The 17,647-nt window shown below is 53.7% G+C and overlaps 5 protein-coding genes across 5 annotated transcripts; 4 read left to right on the top strand and 1 right to left on the bottom strand.

The window, feature by feature from the left end:
- Positions 1–299: 299 nt before the first annotated feature.
- Positions 300–3,805, top strand: KD926_010578 (putative DUF814 domain protein; the record flags this gene model as incomplete). The annotated part of the gene is made up of 4 exons (XM_053102956.1): positions 300–332; positions 413–481; positions 543–2,125; positions 2,179–3,805. The coding sequence occupies 4 exons, from the start codon at positions 300–302 to the stop codon at positions 3,803–3,805; spliced, it is 3,312 nt and encodes a 1,103-aa protein (XP_052953615.1).
- Positions 3,806–4,501: 696 nt separating this feature from the next.
- Positions 4,502–5,806, top strand: KD926_010577 (L-threonylcarbamoyladenylate synthase; the record flags this gene model as incomplete). Its single annotated transcript, XM_053102953.1, has 1 exon — positions 4,502–5,806. One exon carries the CDS (start codon positions 4,502–4,504, stop codon positions 5,804–5,806), a length of 1,305 nt encoding a protein of 434 aa, XP_052953614.1.
- A 460-nt stretch (positions 5,807–6,266) lies between these two features.
- aah1 (adenosine deaminase) lies at positions 6,267–7,325 on the top strand (the record flags this gene model as incomplete). The annotated part of the gene is made up of 1 exon (XM_053102952.1): positions 6,267–7,325. One exon carries the CDS (start codon positions 6,267–6,269, stop codon positions 7,323–7,325), a length of 1,059 nt encoding a protein of 352 aa, XP_052953613.1.
- Positions 7,326–7,723: 398 nt separating this feature from the next.
- Positions 7,724–9,609, top strand: KD926_010575 (adenine deaminase; the record flags this gene model as incomplete). The annotated part of the gene is made up of 4 exons (XM_053102951.1): positions 7,724–8,281; positions 8,467–8,712; positions 8,855–9,145; positions 9,217–9,609. 4 exons carry the CDS (start codon positions 7,724–7,726, stop codon positions 9,607–9,609), a joined length of 1,488 nt encoding a protein of 495 aa, XP_052953612.1.
- Positions 9,610–10,130: 521 nt separating this feature from the next.
- KD926_010574 (putative SNF2 family helicase) lies at positions 10,131–16,950 on the bottom strand (the record flags this gene model as incomplete). The annotated part of the gene is made up of 5 exons (XM_053102950.1): positions 10,131–10,341; positions 10,406–15,301; positions 15,358–16,104; positions 16,277–16,421; positions 16,560–16,950. 5 exons carry the CDS (start codon positions 16,948–16,950, stop codon positions 10,131–10,133), a joined length of 6,390 nt encoding a protein of 2,129 aa, XP_052953611.1.
- Positions 16,951–17,647: the final 697 nt, after the last annotated feature.

Genomic DNA, 17,647 nt, shown 5'->3' with positions numbered 1-17,647 from the left:
AATTCCAATTGCAAAAAGGAATGAAAAGAAGAAAAGCCATAGAGCATTAAGATTCCATCTATCTCACCAGACTAAATGATGAATACTAATGCCTCGAAAACACCTTCTCCACCCCGCGTGGGCTAGTTCGCATTGGAATCGAATGCGATGGAAAACAGCGAACGATCAATGGGTGAAAATCTGCCCCGCATACGTCACGCAGGTACCTCCCCGTCAGATCGCCTGAGTCAAATCTTCTTCCCCTTCCACATCCGCCAGGATCTTTATTCTAGACTAGCTTCCGCGCAAGAAATCAGAAGATGAAGCAGAGATTCTCGTCCCTGGACGTCAAGGTTTGTTACTTACCACCCTCTCGTTCCTGGAGCGAACAAGCAAAAGTGATAGTGGGAAACTCACCAGCACCAACCACCAGGTCATCTCCCAGGAACTGGCCTCGGAGCTGGTCAATCTGCGAGTATCAAATATCTACGACCTATCCTCGGTAAGTCGAGCACCGTCTTCGCATTGTAGTCGGTAAGAAGATGCTGAATGAAGAGCGGTAGCGAATCTTCCTATTCAAGCTCGCCAAACCCGACCATCGCAAACAATTCATCGTCGACTCCGGATTCCGATGCCATGTGACGCAGTACTCGCGAGCGACCGCTACGGCACCCTCGCAGTTCGTATCGCGGCTGCGCAAATTCCTCAAAACCCGTCGCATCACCTCCATCAAGCAGATCGGCACGGACCGGGTCATCGACATCTCCTTCAGCGATGACACCTACCACATGTTCCTCGAGTTTTTCGCCGGCGGGAACATCATCGTCACCGATCGCGAGTATAACATGCTCGCTGTCTTCCGCCAGGTCTCGGCCACTGAGGGCGAGGAGGCCCGCGTCGGTCTGAAGTACACGGTGACAAACAAGCAGAATTACAACGGCGTGCCGCCGATCACGATGGACCGGATCCGCGACACGGTGGAGAAAGCGAAGGCGCTGTTTGCGCGCGAGGACGGGGCGCCGAAGAAGTCGAAGAAGAAGAACGCCGACGTGCTGCGGAAGGCTCTGTCGCAGGGTTTCCCTGAGTATCCGCCGCTCTTGCTGGATCATGCGTTTGCCGTAAGGGAGATGGACCCCGCGACGCCGCTGGACCAGGTCTTGCAGGATGAGGACCTGCTGCGGAAGGTGGAGGCCGTGTTGAGGGAAGCGGAGGGCGAGACGGCCCGGCTGTCGACGCAGCAGAATCATCCGGGATATATTGTTGCTCAGCCGGATACGCGATCGAAGACACAACAGGGGACCGGGGAAGGTGAGACGCCTTCGGACAAGCCGAGTTTGCTGTACGAGGACTTCCATCCTTTCAAGCCCCGGCAGTTCGAGAAGAAGCCGGGTGTGACCATTCTGGAATTCCCGTCGCTGAATGCGACGGTGGACGAGTACTTCTCTTCGATTGAGACGCAGAAACTGGAGTCGCGGCTTACGGAACGCGAAGAAACGGCGAGACGAAAGCTTGAGGCAGTGCGACAGGAGCACGAGAAACGAATCGGTGCGCTGAAGAACACGCAGGAACTGCATATTCGCAAAGCAGGTGCCATCGAGGACAATGTCTACCGGGTTCAAGAGGCGATGGATGCCGTAAATGGCTTGATTGCACAGGGTATGGACTGGGTGGAAATCGCACGCTTGATCGAGATGGAACAGGGCCGAGGCAACCCCGTCGCGCAAATCATCAAGTTGCCCTTGAAGTTGCACGAGAATACAATTACCTTGCTCTTGGGGGAATCCGGAGAGGAACAGGAGGAAGAAAACGGACTCTTCTCCAGCGACGAGTCCGAATCGGACGAGGAAGACGCAGAGGCCCAGACTGCACGCTCTACACCGGAACACCTGACCATTGACATTGACCTCGGTCTTTCGCCGTGGGCAAATGCCACGCAGTACTATGACCAGAAGAAAATGGCCGCGGTGAAAGAACAGAGGACGACGCAGTCATCGGAGAAGGCTTTGAAGAGCCATGAGAAGAAGGTTAACCAGGACCTCAAGAAGGGTCTCAAGCAGGAGAAACAGGTCCTGCATATGGCCCGAAAGCCCTTCTGGTTTGAGAAGTTCCTCTTCTTCATTTCATCCGAGGGATACCTGGTCTTGGGGTAAGTTCTAGTTTTACTGTACCGGAAAGGTTCCTGTCTAATGATTAAAATAGTGGGCGCGATGCCATGCAGAGCGAGATTCTCTACCGCCGCCATCTGAAGAAAGGCGATATCTTCGTCAACGCCGACCTCGACGGTGCCAGGCCCATGATCGTCAAGAACAGATCGACTGCCTCGAACTCTCCCATTCCACCCAGCACTCTGTCCCAAGCGGGAAACCTCTGTGTTGCCACGTCCAATGCTTGGGAATCCAAAGCTGTCATGTCTGCATACTGGGCCCATGCGAGCCAAGTCACTAAGACCGCTGAAGCTGGCGGTCTGCTCCCGACGGGTGAATTCTTGGTGAAGGGAGAGAAGAACTTCCTTGCGCCATCCCAGCTTGTACTAGGCTTTGCGGTCATGTTCCAGGTCAGCAAAGAGAGTCTTCGGAACCACAAATTAGCCATTTTTGATGAGACTGCTTCTGCCGAATTGGCCGCCGGTGAAAATGGGGAGACCCAGGCAGCAGAGGAAGCCCAGCAGACAGAGCAGACGCAACATGCAGAAGAGGAGGTTAAACCCTCCGAAACCTCAAACGAGCTGGAGAAAGAACCAGAAGACGATCAAAGTTCTGAAGAGGACGACGAACCCGAACACAATGACAGTGTGCCTGCTCGGAACCCGCTACAGCGAGGCCCGTCTGAATCTCCTGTCGAGAACATTGCGGAGGATGCTGAAGGTGCCGAGCTGGATGACGATAATGACCTGAAAGTAACAGAAGATCTTGATGACATCGCGGAGAAAGGAGAGGGAGAAGAGGAGAGAGAAGAAGCACCCACAGAAAACCTGGAAGCCTTCAATGGCGGAAGGTCTCAAGATACGAAGCACCTCTCTGCCCGGGAACGGCGCCAACTGCGACAAGGCAAGCCCATCGAGTCAGCCGAGCCCATTCCCAAGAAAGAAAAACAGCCGGTGACTCGAGGTAAGAAGGCCAAGGCAAAGAAGGCCGCAGCCAAATACGCCGACCAGGACGACGAAGAGCGAGAATTGGCTCTGCGCCTTCTCGGTGCTAACAAGGCGAAGGCTGAAAAGGCCGCCGCGGCCGCCGAGGCCAAGGAGAAGCGGGACCGAGAAGTCGAGGCGCAGAAGAAGCGCCGCAAGGCCCAGCACGATCGCGCCGCCGAGGCCGAAAAGCGACGACAAGCCATGTTTGAGGAGGGCGCTGGGGACGACTACGATGAGGAAACGGCCGCTGCTGAGGCCGCGGATCTTGACTGGATTCCGGCGCTGGTGGGAACGCCTCACCCTGACGACGAGATCCTTGCAGCCATCGCTGTGTGCGCTCCGTGGGCGTCACTTGGTCGGTACAAGTACAAGACTAAGCTACAGCCGGGTTCGGTCAAGAAGGGGAAGGCCGTCAAGGAGATTCTCGGCCGATGGATCTCCGAGACAACTACTGGAAAGGTCAAGAAGGAGCATGCTGAGGATGCAGGCATCCCCAGAGTCATTGCAGAGAAGATTCGGACTCGGGAAGGAGAACTTCTCAAGACCTGGAAAGACACGGAGATCATCAACACGATTCCTGTTGGCAAAGTACGAATCATGACCGGAGGCAGTGGAGGTGGAGGTGGAGATGCAAAGGGGAAGAGCAAAGGTGGCGGCGGTGGTAGTAAAGGAGGCAAAGGGGGCAAGAAGAAATAGACGATTAGGTCTGGGGTATTATGCTTAAGAATCTAAACTATATCTATTTTCTTTTCCTTTGGATTTCCCCTTTAGGAATTGAGGAAGTTGAGATAGCCATTTAGGAAATGTATGTGTAGACCTCCATAACAAAACATGAAACAGGAACCAGGAAATGATTTCCTCACTCACCAGCCTTCCCTCGCCGTTTTAACACTTCCACCATCCTGGTAGACCCTTGCCTGTCCTAAAAACTTGTTGCCATCAAACAGGACCATTTGCCTCGCTTAGTCATGATCCCCGACGTCATCGCGAAGATTTTCGGTTTCTTCGCCGACCAACGCTCGACTCTGCTTTTGAGGCCGCAATGCTCTGAGTTTGGGGTAAGTTTTCTTCCAAGTGGGACGAGGCGGGCGTCGAATCAAGAATTCCTCTAACACATAAGGCGTCAGTGACCCAACAGCCCTCTTGCCCCCCCCCACTTAGCCTTATATTCGCATCCGGCCCTGACTCAACCCCGCGCGACTCGACCGATTTTCATGCTTCTCTGCCTGTTCTAGACGACCTGAGTGCCATTTTCGCGACTCGTGAAATTTCTGGGAAGCCTGAAGAAAAGCAATAATTTCTTCAGTCAAGCTGGTGTCTCTCTTCTCTCGCCTTGTCGCTGGCGGCCGTCCGCACAGCTTTACTCGGGTTTTTACGACCTTTGCCCGCACGATGGCGCCCAAGAAGACGACTCGGATTCTGTCGGTCCGTCGACTGAACCAGGAGGGACCCGGAAACAAGTCATTGGCCGAATGGTGGGACAGCGAGCACGACGGCAAAACACCCGAGGCCGCCGCGATCGAAGAGGCCGCGAATCTTCTGCGAACGAGCGACATCCCCGTGGCTTTCCCCACGGAGACGGTATACGGACTCGGCGCGGACGCGACCCGCAGCGATGCAGTGCAGGGGATCTACCGGGCGAAGCAGAGGCCCTCGGACAACCCTTTGATTATCCACGTGGACTCATTGGAGATGCTGGAGCGCGTGCTCAACCCCGTGCAGTCGAGCCCGACGCGCTTGACTATGACCGCGAAGAACTCGATCCCCGCCATCTACCATGCCCTGATCGACCGGTTCTGGCCGGGTCCGTTGACCATTCTGTTGTCGAACCCGTCGGGCTCGCCGCTCGCGAAGGAAGTCACCTCGCACCTGACGACGTTTGGCGTACGCATGCCCTCGTCGCCGCTGGCAAGGCTGCTGATCCACGTTACGGACAGGCCGCTGGCCGCGCCGTCGGCTAATGCGTCTACGAAACCCTCCCCGACTAGTGCGGAGCATGTGTGTCATGACCTGGAGGGTCGAATTGAGCTGATCCTGGATGGCGGTGCTTGTGGAGTCGGGGTGGAAAGTACGGTGGTGGACGGGCTGTCGGAACCACCTGCGATCCTGAGACCGGGTGGGATCGGCATCGAGGAGCTCCGGACGTGTGCTGGGTGGGAGAATGTGCAGATCGGCTACAACGACGGGAGTCTGGAGGTCAAGGAAGTTCCTCGGGCGCCTGGCATGAAGTACCGACACTATTCGCCCAAGGCGCGTGTGGTGCTCTTCGAGCCGGACTCGGACGAGAAGGCCGTATCCAAGCATATCCGCAAGGACTTGGAAGATACCGCGATCGGTGCACATATGATTGGCATCCTACGGACCCGCAACTGGAAGCAGGGGCTGGGATTACTGTCGGACGAGGCGATCAAGAAGACGCTGAAGCCCATCCCTTCCCTGGTTGATAATCTGGTGGGATTCTCGGCCCCCGTGAACGACCGGATTAACGGGTGTCTTGCCGCCAAGGAGACGTTTGACTGCCACCTGGGCACGGATGTCGAGACGATCGCGCGCCAACTGTTCTCTGCACTGCGGGCGATGGATGAAATGGAGGTCGATGTCATCTACGTAGAGGGAATCTCGGATCAGAGCGGTGATCTGGCCGCTGCGGTCATGAACCGACTGCGCAAGGCTGCCGGAGCCGAACTCCGGGTATGAAGTGAATTCTGATATAGAGGGAGTAGAAGGAGTTGTTTCAGATTTATGGTTAATGAGCTTGCTATCGGATAGAATTCTTACATTTAGTTATATTATTATATTGTCAATATTGTGATTATCATGATGATTCATAAGTAGATAACATCTTCTCCGTTCTCCGTCGGAAGTCCCCGAAGGCCATCGGCTTATCAGATTATGGAGAGAGTATCGGAGTGGGTCGTTGCTTCTTCTGCAGTCTAAATTTTAAGCCTTTAAGGCCGGCGTGCTTCGATGGGGGTGTTTATTGGATTGCCTTGTAAACCTGTTGCTTCTAGAAATCTTTCAAAAAGGGTTCGGTGCTTTTCTTCTTCTTGTTCACTGTCGCTCATTGTATCCGGGATATTTTCCAATCGTTTTTTACATACCCCCATTTTATTCCATTGGGTTTATTTGTCTCCCCTTACACTCGTTTCTCAGCACGATGTGTCAATCCGACCTGCACGACTTCCTCCACGGTCTCCCCAAATGTGAACACCACGTTCATTTGGAAGGCTGCCTCACCCCGGAGTTAATCTTCCAACTTGCCGCGAAAAACGGCGTGCAGCTGCCCCAGGACCCAGCCTACGAGTCCGTAGCGACCCTGACGCAGCGCTACGGCCACTTCACGTCGCTGGACGACTTCCTCGGCTTCTACTTCACAGGCATGTCGGTGCTCCAACACGAGTCCGACTTCGCTGATCTCGCCTGGGCCTATTTCCAAAAAGCCCACGCCGACGGGGTCCATCACGCCGAAGTCTTCTTCGACCCCCAGGTGCATCGCGATCGCCAGATTCCCTACGCTACTATCGTCGCGGGCTTCGTGGCGGGGTGTAAGCGCGCCGAGCAGGAACTTGGCATCTCCACGCGTCTTATCCTCTGCTTTGTGCGCCATCTCTCCGTTGAGTCGGCTGCCTCGGTCTACGAGGAGGCTCTGGCGCACCAGTCCTTTGACACTGACCTCGTCCATGGCCTGGGATGGTCCTCGACGGAGGTCGGGCCCCCGAAGGACATGTTCCGGTCTCTGTACGGCGCTGCCTCGGAGCGGGGGATCCGGTTGACGGCGCACGCGGGCGAGGAAGGCGACGCGTCGTACATCAGCACGGCGTTGGAGTTGGGTGCTAGACGGATTGACCACGGGATTCGTCTCGTCGAGGACCCCGTGCTGATGGACCGCGTGGCCCGCGACGGCGTCATGTTGACCGTGTGTCCGATCTCGAATGTGCAGTTGCGGTGCGTCAAGTCCGTTGCGGAGGTGCCGATTCGGACGTTCCTGGAGGCGGGCGTCAAGTTCTCGATTAACAGTGACGATCCGGCTTACTTTGGGGGGTATATTCTGGATAACTACTGTGCTGTGCAGGAGGCACATCAGCTCTCGGTGGACGAGTGGAAGGTGATTGCGCAGAATAGTGTCAGTGAGAGTTGGATTGATGAGCAGAGGAAGGCGGAGTTGTTGGGTCATATCGATGCTCACGTTAAGAAGCATGGGGCTGTGGCTGTATGAGGTGGAATACCTAGGGGATGATTAATGAAATGCAATGACTGTTTTACTTTGTACCAGGGACTGTAGAGGTGTAAGAGACCAGCAACCTGCTCCGTCATAATTATATACCATATCCCCTGGAAGTAAAGTACAGCCACAGCTTCAGGCTGCCACCAGCACTCAATTGCTGCGAAAAACTAAGAGAGGTAGGCTTTCTCTATATACCAGGCCGCTAGGTATACAGCACAGGGCCCGCTATCATCACATTTCATTCAGGCGCTTACAGGAGGTAAGCAGACATGCTCGATGTACTCCATAGTAGTTAACTAGTTAGAGCCCCACGGATTACTAACCACCACCCACGCAAACAAGCCTAGCTCGAGTGTCACGACGTCATCTTCACCTCTCAAAGCTCGACGATGCAAGCACGCTCCTTGACCAGCGTAACCTTCTCTACTGGTTGCAAAGCCATCTCGAAGCCCTCTCGTAACGCCAGGAACCGGTTCCTTCACGCCCCAGCATCGCTCTCGCAATCGGGTCTACGCATCCCCCTCCTACCTTCCACACCGGCCACTCGCATTTCGAGACCTACCAAAGGACTCATCATCTCCAATACTACTCGTCTACATCGACATCTACACCTACAAACAAGAGCCATGTCATCAGACGCAATCCCCGACCGCTACAAGCTGGTCTTCTTCGTGCCCCACTCGCATCTCGATACCGTCAAGGACGCCGTGTTCGCAACGGGCGCCGGCACCTTCCCGGGAGGTAAATATATCAAGTGTTGCTTCCAGATGCCCGGACAGGGACAGTTCATGCCAGCGGGAGGCGCGAACCCGGCGATTGGGGCGGTGGGAACGTTGGAGTATGTGGAGGAGATGAAGGTCGAGGTGATGTGTTTGGGACGGTCAATTATGTTGCATGCGGTGGAGGCGTTGGTCCAGGCGCATCCGTACGAGGAGGTGGCGTATGAGGTTTATAAGATGGAGAATGTGTAGGAATATGAAACCAGAGTAAATCGGCCATTCTGATGATAAAAAGACTTCGTAACTTGAATGCAGTTGATGAGAGAAGTGATGATGGAAGAGAAGTGGAACTGCCCTGTAGCGGTCATTGGCGCAGAAGGCGGGAGTAATCTGTCGCCCCTGATTGGCCCCAGGCAGCAACCCGCAAAACGCCTCTTCGACTCCGAGTGGAAAGTCGATCTCATCGCTTCATCTTCGTCTTCATCTTCATCGTCCCCCTCCTCTCCCACTCGCCATCCTCCCCTCCGCCGCCAGCAATGGCTTCCAAATTCTTCCCCGTCGTCCCGCGGGTCGGTCGTCAATTGCTCCAGTCCGTCCCCAAGTCCCAATGCAGACCCTTCTCGGCTGGTCCGCAACGATTGAGCGACTCCCTTGCCGTGGTACGTTGAGAATTGTGCACGAGCCCGTCCAGGAGGGCTGAGCTGTCGCGGATATCACGGATCCGTTCGGTCGGCTCAATTGATTCCAATGCGACGGATTATCGACCTGATCGATGTTTTGCTGACCGGTCATCCCTATTAGCACCGCAACAAGCCCACCAACAACCCGACCATCCCCTTCCAGTTCTCCGAGCAGAACCTCAGACTCGCCGATGAGATCCTCAAGCGCTATCCCCCCCAGTACAAGAAGGCCGCCGTCATGCCTCTGCTGGACCTCGGTCAGCGCCAGCACGGCTTCACCAGCATCAGCGTCATGAACGAGGTCGCCCGCCTCCTGGAGATGCCCCCCATGCGGGTTTACGAAGTCGCAACCTTCTATACCATGTACAACCGGGAGCCCGTGGGCAAGTACTTTGTCCAGCTCTGCACAACGGTATGATATCTTCCATACTCCCTCCGCTCGACAATGGGGTTGTGACACATACTGACCCGATCCCTTCTCAGACGCCGTGCCAGCTGGGTGGCTGCGGTAGTGACAAGATCGTCAAGGCTATCACGGAGCACCTTGGCATTACGCCCGGACACACCACTGAAGACGGCCTCTTCACTTTCGTTGAGGTCGAATGTCTGGGTGCCTGTGTCAACGCTCCTATGGTCCAGATTAACGATGACTACTACGAGGACCTGACTCCCGAGTCGATCAAGACCCTGCTTACCGCGCTGAAGGACTCCACGACTGCCACCGAGGCCGGAAACCCCGTCAAGGTGCCTGCCCCCGGACCTCTGAGCGGCCGAGAGAGCTGTGAGAACAGCATTGGACTCACGAACCTGCGGGAGCCCGTGTGGGACCCCGAGACGATGATGCGAAAGGACGGTGCTTTGGATCAGCAGCAATAAATTCCAGATAATTCATAATTCAAGCGAAGGGAGTTTTGTCTTTGGCTTGATGTCTTGTGATTGTCTAGTTTTCAGTTTCATATTCATTTTCATTTTTTATCCTGGTTGGTAGTAACGAACAGGGACCTCCAGGCGTCAATTATTGTACAGTACGTTGTTCCTCATTTTTTTTTTGTTCCTCGAAGGAAGGCCAAAAATCTCAGATCATGGTGGGCGGTTCTCGCGACCTGCCATTATTGAAGAGTTAGTTTAGCAGCATCCAATAAATCCATGTGTTTTCGAGTCTCACCGTGACTTTCCAGCTGAGTTCTTTCCTCAGCGAGAACTTCCACCTTTTCCTTGGTCATGTGCTCGGGGCCCAGCCTCAAGTTAAGACTTCCTCTTCTTCCTCTTCCTCTTCTCACTTCCCCTACTGAACTCTCAAACTTCATCTCATCTCTTTCCCCCCCACCTTCCTTACTCCTGAGCGTACGGTCTTCATTGTTTGCCCCCTCCCCCCCAAGAGTCACACTGTACCCCTCTCACCCCTGTCGCAGGACGGAGCCCCGGCGGTACTTAAAGACGGACACGTCCACAGTCCGTTTGGCCAGAATGTGATACACGTGGACGTGTTTCGTCTGTCCGTACCGCCGGGCCCGTCCTGCTGCCTGGATCATTGTTGACTCATAATCGTACTGAGTCTCTGCAAGCATTGGGGAGAGGAATACGATGTGATTGGCCTCTTGGAGGTTCCTAATTCAGACGTCAGCCATGCTTGCAGAGCATAATGGATCGGAAACCGCTGGGTTTGACTTACAGGCCCGCCGCCATTTCGTTCCCTAACATTAACATTAAAACGCGATTGTCTCTGAATCCCTCTGTCAGATACCTTTCTAGCTGCTTCGTGGACGCCTTATCGTCGGCGAAGATTGCGGTGTGCTCGATCTGGGCGAGAGTGAGGGCCTTTGAGGCCGCTTTCATGAGCTCTTCAAACTGAATAAATAACAACGCTTTCTCGCCTTCCGGTATGTTTTCGATGACCTCAATCAGTTTGTCCATCTTGCTCCCTCCGTATCGTGCGCTGACATCCTTCTCGTTGCCGCCAAGCTCTGATGCGTCTACGAAATTCTCCTTCTTGGCTACGCCGTCGCAGGTGGAGAGCACACACTCTTCGCTGGTCTTGAATTGCACAGCACAGGTGGAACAGATCGAATGGCCACATGAATCGAGGATGATGATTTTACTTGGACTGAGGTCCCTCTGATCGCACTTGTCGCAATTCAACTCCAGCTTCGCTTGCACGCGATGCATGGCTTCCAGGAATCTGAGGGCCCTTATTCGCATAACCCACTCTGCAAGATAACTGCGCATGTTTGCCACGGTTCTTCTCAGCACTGCGTCGATATCATCTTTCTTCTCTGGCCTTACCGGCAGCGCAGGCAGTTTGTCCTCCTTTTTCTGATTCGTTGGCGTACCTCCATCTGCGCTCTCACGTGTCTCTCCTGCCGCTGCTTTGCCGGTCCTTTGCTTGGGCTCTAAAAAGAAGAATTGCCAATCATCTTCCGTCTGATCAAGAGAAGCCTTTTGGATAACGGCTTCGGCTTCGGCTGTCACCGCATTGTCACCAAAGCCATCTCCCTTCACACTCTCGTTGAATTTCGGGAAATGAGGTTCGTTCTTGTCAGCCTTTCCCCGCAGCCAAGTGGCTAACTTGACTTCCCTAGTGAACATCTCCTTGGCATCGGCGATTTGGCCCCGGCGCGTCTCAATGAGAGACTTGCAGGTGGTGACCTCCGGCTTTTCGTTCTTCCACTGGTTGCTGAGAGCAAGAGTTGTACAGCGCTTGAGCAGTGCCTCGTCGGCTGAGTTGCTACTGCTAATGACCTCGTCAATTTGCTTTGTCCGTTCGCCGCCGATTTTACTCCGGCTGCCGCGAATGACCTGCTCCTCCAACCCCAAAAGTTGCCTATGAAGCTCATAATAGATTGCTGTCTCTGCTGGCAATAGAGTAACGAGGATATAATGCTCCGTGAGCGGGATTTCGCCGATCTTAGGAACATTCTTGCGGGCAAAGCGGTCGAGGAACGTCTGGGCATGTTCATGTCGATTTCGGTGCCATGTCTCGCTTCGGGGGGCTCGGTAAGCTTGGAAGATCTCCGCGTCGGACTGAATTTTCTTTTTCAATTTTCGAAGCTTATTATGTGTCTTCACGTCATCATCGTCGACACCGAGGTGGATCCCCAAAAGCGGCGCAATCGTGTTCACATCGGCGAAGTTATTCAAGGGCGGCGTCCCGGAGAGCACCCATCGCGCGTGAGCTTGTAGAGCTGCGATGGGCTTGGGTTCAACTTTCACATATGTGAACTCATCGATCACTAGACGTTCAAACGAGAAAGCATGGATCGTCAGGTTTTTCGTTGTGTCCCAATCTCGATCCTTTGTCTTTCTGTCTATGCCGAACCCTTCTCTGTCACTCCAGAACAAGTTTTGGCCCTGCTTGGTGGTCTTGTCTTTCTTATTTCTTCTGGCAAGAACTTCGTGGTTTGAGCTGGCATCACGGCTCGAGGGGGCAGACTTCTGGCCTGAGGGAGCATCGATGTCCTCATATTCGGTGTCATCGCGATCTGATTCGACCGTAGCAGCTTCTTCATTTGCCTCCTCGTTCACTGCATCTCCTTCCACGTCCTGCTCCCCCGTCTCTCCTTTCTTCTTCCTCTTTGGAGGAGCAAATGTTCTCAGTGGTTGGAGTTTAACGAGTTCGGATATCTTGGACCGGAGGGTGGCGGGATCTCTTTCGTCATCAGTGTCTGACTCCTCGTTGGCAGATAAGGCTGCGTATTCGATGTCAATTCCTGCATCGCGAGGTTGATCTGCATTGGCTTCCGCATAATGCCTTCCTCTCAGTCGCTTGGATGGGGTGTAGGTAAAATTCGCCGTGGCATTTTTCCACTTCTGGCGTCTGGCCTGCAAGGAGTCGAGGAATGCAGAGGGGCCTTTGTTCATGAGGGTGTCAACCTGTCCGGTGAGGGCCTGATGGGCCTCGGAAAACCAGTCTACGAAATTGCGACCTTCTGGCTGGGGCACCCGTTGCATACCGGTAAACATTTGCATTTTCCGGTAATATTTCTGATCACCGAAAACTTCCCAGGCGATTAAGACAATGTCCGCCTCTTGAATCTCGCGAATCGTTACCTCGTCGAGGTCAGTGCTCTTACTGAAACCAAGGACTTTATATTTCGCCCCAAGGAACTTGGTGATCTCGAGCATCCATTGTGTGAAGATCGTGCGAGGAGTCAGAATGAGGGTCGCCTTGCTTGGGATGAAGCCGTTTGTCAGTGCAGGTCTGGGCGCATTGTCCCGTCTGGATTGCGCATCGATCAATCCAAGAATGATGGCCGTCTTCCCGTAACCAACGTCATCTGCGACAAGACCGCCACGGATCGTCCTGGGAGCGCTCACTTTCGCCTCCGCCCGCCACGTCAGTTCAGGGAGTAGGGCTTCCTCCACCTCCTCTTCAACGAAAGGCTCGATCTCGTCAGACTCCTGCTTGATCATCCAATGTAAAGACCGAAGCTGTTCTGGCCGCAGCGTGAGCTTAAAATTGGGGGGCTGGATGGATGGGGGGTCTGCGTCGTTGTTACCGAGCTCAAACTTTGAGAATGCCAAATTTCTCGTTTCGTGTGCGTTAGGAACCAAGCGCCAAAGAAAAGAGACACCGTCAACGGTGCTTGAGCCAAGAAATTTGTTGTACGCCTGGTGTAGGAGAGTCTGGACATTGAGGGTAATTCGCAAGTTTCCAAAATCGTTCTCGTCCACCCGGCGGAACACCAAGAAAGGGACTGGCTTCGACTTGAGCTGCCTCTCGTATAGAGCAGCGTCCTGAGGATCCTCGCAGGCTTTGATGAGACCCCGTTTATTGCAGCTCCAGACCATCGCTGGCTTCTGGGGAGTGCAAACAGTACATCCAGAAAATTTGCCATCCCTACTCAATGCCTGCATTTCCATGATCCGGTTCCACTGTTCATAGCCGGTAGAGGTGGTGGCTCTGAGCAGCAACCAAGCGAGATCCCTCAACTCAGCCGGTGAGTCCAAAGGATTGATGACTTCCCACGCTCCTACGCCCCCAAACGAGCCAATAGTGTCCACTGGTGCTGACAATGATAACAAGGTGATATTCTCCGTTCTGCAGCCAGTGTGATCGATCGAGATAGTGTGCCCCGGCTCGAGGCTTTGGAAGGTGATAGGGGCATCGGAGGAGTAGGGCTGCAAGTAGATCGTTTTGACATCGGCCCATCTGCGATGATAGGTACGGACAGACTCCTGGTGAGTTTTGGGCTGTCTGCTCGGACGCCAAGTGTGAGTCACTTCGGCAATAGTTAACCGCGGTGCATAGCTAGGATCTCGTGCATGCTCCAAGGCGAAGACGAATGAGTCGTACTTTGGCTCGCCCAGCTTTGTCGGATCCAGGAAGAGATATACCGCTGGCTTGCCCTCGCTGGCCTCCTTTTTGTGAAGAGATGCACTCGCCGTGCCACACTCAGGCAAAAGCTTGTATGTCCCTCGGAAATCGACCTCGAGGCTGCTTGTGTCCTCATCGGAGCCTTGGATGACGACCTGGGACCACACTTTCGATGATGGGACTCCTTCTCCCTGCAGGCCGCAAATTGCCTCATAAGTCGGCACTTGCTCGCCCGCCGGTTCAAAGATGAGATCCAAGCTTGAGCTCAGCGGGGCACAAACCTGCCAGGTACCTTCAAACATGGAGTTTGACGTGACCCGCATCCGCGCAATTGGCTTCGCAAGAATCTCCCGGTTCACTGAACGCGCGGGCTCGGTTTCGAGGGCCTTGGCAAATAGACGCCATTCGACCCCGCTTGCCGGGTTAATGACAAGGTTGAGGGTCGAATGTTCACCCACGTAAGTGACCACCCAAGCTGTTCCCCGTGTGATGTCTGAGAAGTGGAGCTCGTCACCCACCGTTTGAATCACAGCGGCTATGTAGTCTTCCCAGATGACGGAAGGACAAATCACCGAGGTGTCATTTTTGAGGCTACTGTAGCTCTCCGCGGTTATACCGGACACAGCCAGTCTGTTGGGGATGATCTTTCTAAGATCCGTCACGAAGTCCGCAGGTGGGTTTCTCATCACTTGCAGGGGGGTGTATGAATGGCTTGGATTGCCAGCACAGCTTGCGCACGCAGTGTGCCCACACAGTGTACATCTGAGGATGTCCTGACGGACTGTCGATTGCTTCTCACAAATACAGTACCTGGCACTGGGGGCGGCTCTTTCCAAAAGTGTGCCGATGTCAGAGACGTCATCCGAACGAGGCGCATCGGGATTGCTGGGGGCCAACGGAACGGCTTCCTTGAAAGTGATGCTCTTGGCCTTGGAGGTGCTGCATCTGGGCGAAGAGGGGCGTTTACCTTTCTCGAAGACTGCATGGCCGATAATCAGACCGGCGAGCATCGCAGCGCAGACGACAGTCGAACTCATTGCGTTTCCTGCCAGATCCTGTAGGTCACGCTGCGACTCCCGTGTTAAGATGAGCTTGCTAACAGGCAATCCTTGTAGGCTGAGAGCCTCGATGCCGCACAGGGGGCCTCCTCTTGTGGTGAGATAAGGAATGCCACTGGGAGTGACACAGCCAATGACGCCATAAGCCCGACTGTCGATATCCCGCTCGATTCCCTGAGAGAGCTCCAAACATCGCCTGAAAGATGCGTTAGTATGGCATGAAACCTACATGGAGAGAGGGATTCAACTTACTCTTTATAGCTCATGTCGTAACCATCACCCTGGAGCTTTCGAAGGAAATTGCAGTCGATGGTCTCAGCCACCCTCTCTGGAACGACCGCACAGAATCTCTTCCAGCAAAAGTCGAGCATCTGTCGGGCACCGTTATCCTGGGACCTGGTCACGGGACGCTTGTGGCCAAGGTCATTGTCCATGCGATAATAGTGGTGGCGAAGCTGATACCTCGCCCAGCCCACATTTGAGCGCGTGGTCGCCGCCGCTTGATGGGCCGCCATGTCCTTCTCGATCTGTTCCAGCTGCTTGTTGTCTGCGGACAATGTGAACATACCCATGGGGGAGCTGGCCGGACGCCGAAAGCTTTGAACGAGTTCGGGCCATCCTTTGATGACTTCTTGGTCGGTAAGGCCCTGAACCTTCATCCGCCTCATGTCAAGGCATAGCATGTACCCTCTCTCGCGGGTCTGAGGCAGGTAGTAGGCCTTGGTGTCCACGGGCACATGAATCCCCAGGTAGTCAATATCCGCGAGCTCCTGACTGATCGTCTTCCAGGGTGCCGAGCTGACGTTCTCCAGGATGATCATCCGGGGGCGGTAGACCATTGCGTGGCGGACGATCGCCCAGAACGTTCCTCCGGACTCCCCCTTGTCGTCGAGCGTCTTCCGGTTGTTGTTAAGACCGGAGAAGTCAACGCAGGAGAAGCCTGCCACCAGGAGGTCCACGTTCTTGGGGACCTTTTCCAGAGACCCGTACGCGGTTTTTCTGTTTCATAAAAAATGTCAGTGTTAGTTGGGGGTTTCTGTCAAAGATAAGTGAAATGAGAAAACAAAAAAACAATTAAAATAGAAAATAACCAAAAACAAATGGCAATGAAAATGAAAATTTTCTCAACAAAACGTTCTGAAACCGGTAGTCAGGAAACAAGATAACTTACGCCACTCGATCTTTCAGCTCATTCACATCCCGAAACACACGGCGAGGGTGAAAGTTGCGCTCGATGTACGCCTGCTTGAACGGCACGATCTCAGCACTGAAGAGATGTCGAAACTGCAATGTCATGCCAAAATGTTTTTTCAATTCTGTCATTTCAATCAGTCAGTCGGTCGGTCAAGGAATGCCTCCCTCCATTTGTCTCCTCCCTCTTTCTTCAAATCACCCAGAAGAACAAGAACAAGAACAAGGAAAAGGACAGAATGAGGAAAGGAGAAAGAACTTACGAGCCTTAACCATCTCCAACGCCAACAACGGACTCTCCGTCCCCGAACATACCGTCGCCACCCGCAACGGCCTACCTCCAAGGTGCTCTAGCACTTTCTCAAAGCCCAGCTCTAGCGCTTTGCTTGTGATCGACTGATAGATCTCCTCTAGATCATGCATCGGGGGAAGCCCCTCTGCCAAGCGCGCCTTGTAGTGCTTCTTGCCATCGTATGGCCGACTGCGCACCAGCTCGGGGATGTTCTCGTCCACGTCGGCGTCGTATTCAACGGGATTGCGGAAACCGTAGAACTCGCACTCGGATTGGGTCTTGGGCCAGCCTTTTCTGTCAAGACGGGGACGTTTGTTGTCGCCGGCGAGGGTGGCGGTGGATCTTCTTTTTCTGGGAGGCATCTTTGAGGAGCTTCTTCTTGCTTTCTTGAAGATTGGGGGTGAAGGATTGGGATTGGGGTTGGGGTATGTGGAAGATTTTTTCAGGTGTCTTTCTCTCAAGACAAGTGCGGGATACAGACTATCAGTTCGACTGATATGTGTATAATGTAGAAGGTTGTAGACAGAAGACAAGAGACAGTCAAGCTGACTTTCTTAACCCTGCTCGATGATACAAAGGATGAAGTTGTGATGGGTATGAGATAGGGTATGATGGTGTCACGTGGAGTGAATGAGGTTTCTCACTACCTGGCTTGAAAGAAGTCCAAGGAAGAGAACACAAAGATTTGAAAGACAGTCTTCTCACTTTGACACGCTCAAAGACACGCAGATTGCGAATGTGAAGATGTGAAGAGATGTGAGATAGGGTATGAGCGGATCACGTGCAGTAGATGAGCTCTTTCTTCAGTCTTTCCCAACAAGAGCCAGAAGCCAAAAAGAAAAATGAAATAATGGAAAAGAAAGAACCAGAGCCTAGTATTTCTGAAGAAAGACACGTCCTAGACAAACAACTCGTAGAAGCGAAGCAACGTGAAGGCGTGAGAAACAGAATGGGAATGAGACAAGACACATCCAAATCACTGGAGCTGACAAGATCTCTGTTCCTGGCCAGAAAGAGATCCAAAGAAAACCCAAAAAAGAATACACAAAGAGACCAATC

The sequence above is a fragment of the Aspergillus affinis genome (assembly GCF_023601865.1).
Source record: "Aspergillus affinis strain CMG 70 chromosome Unknown NODE_82_length_168771_cov_87_400459, whole genome shotgun sequence".
NCBI lineage: Eukaryota > Fungi > Ascomycota > Eurotiomycetes > Eurotiales > Aspergillaceae > Aspergillus > Aspergillus affinis.
Note: the sequence above shows the minus strand (reverse complement) of the source record. Positions and strands in the feature narration are given on the sequence as shown.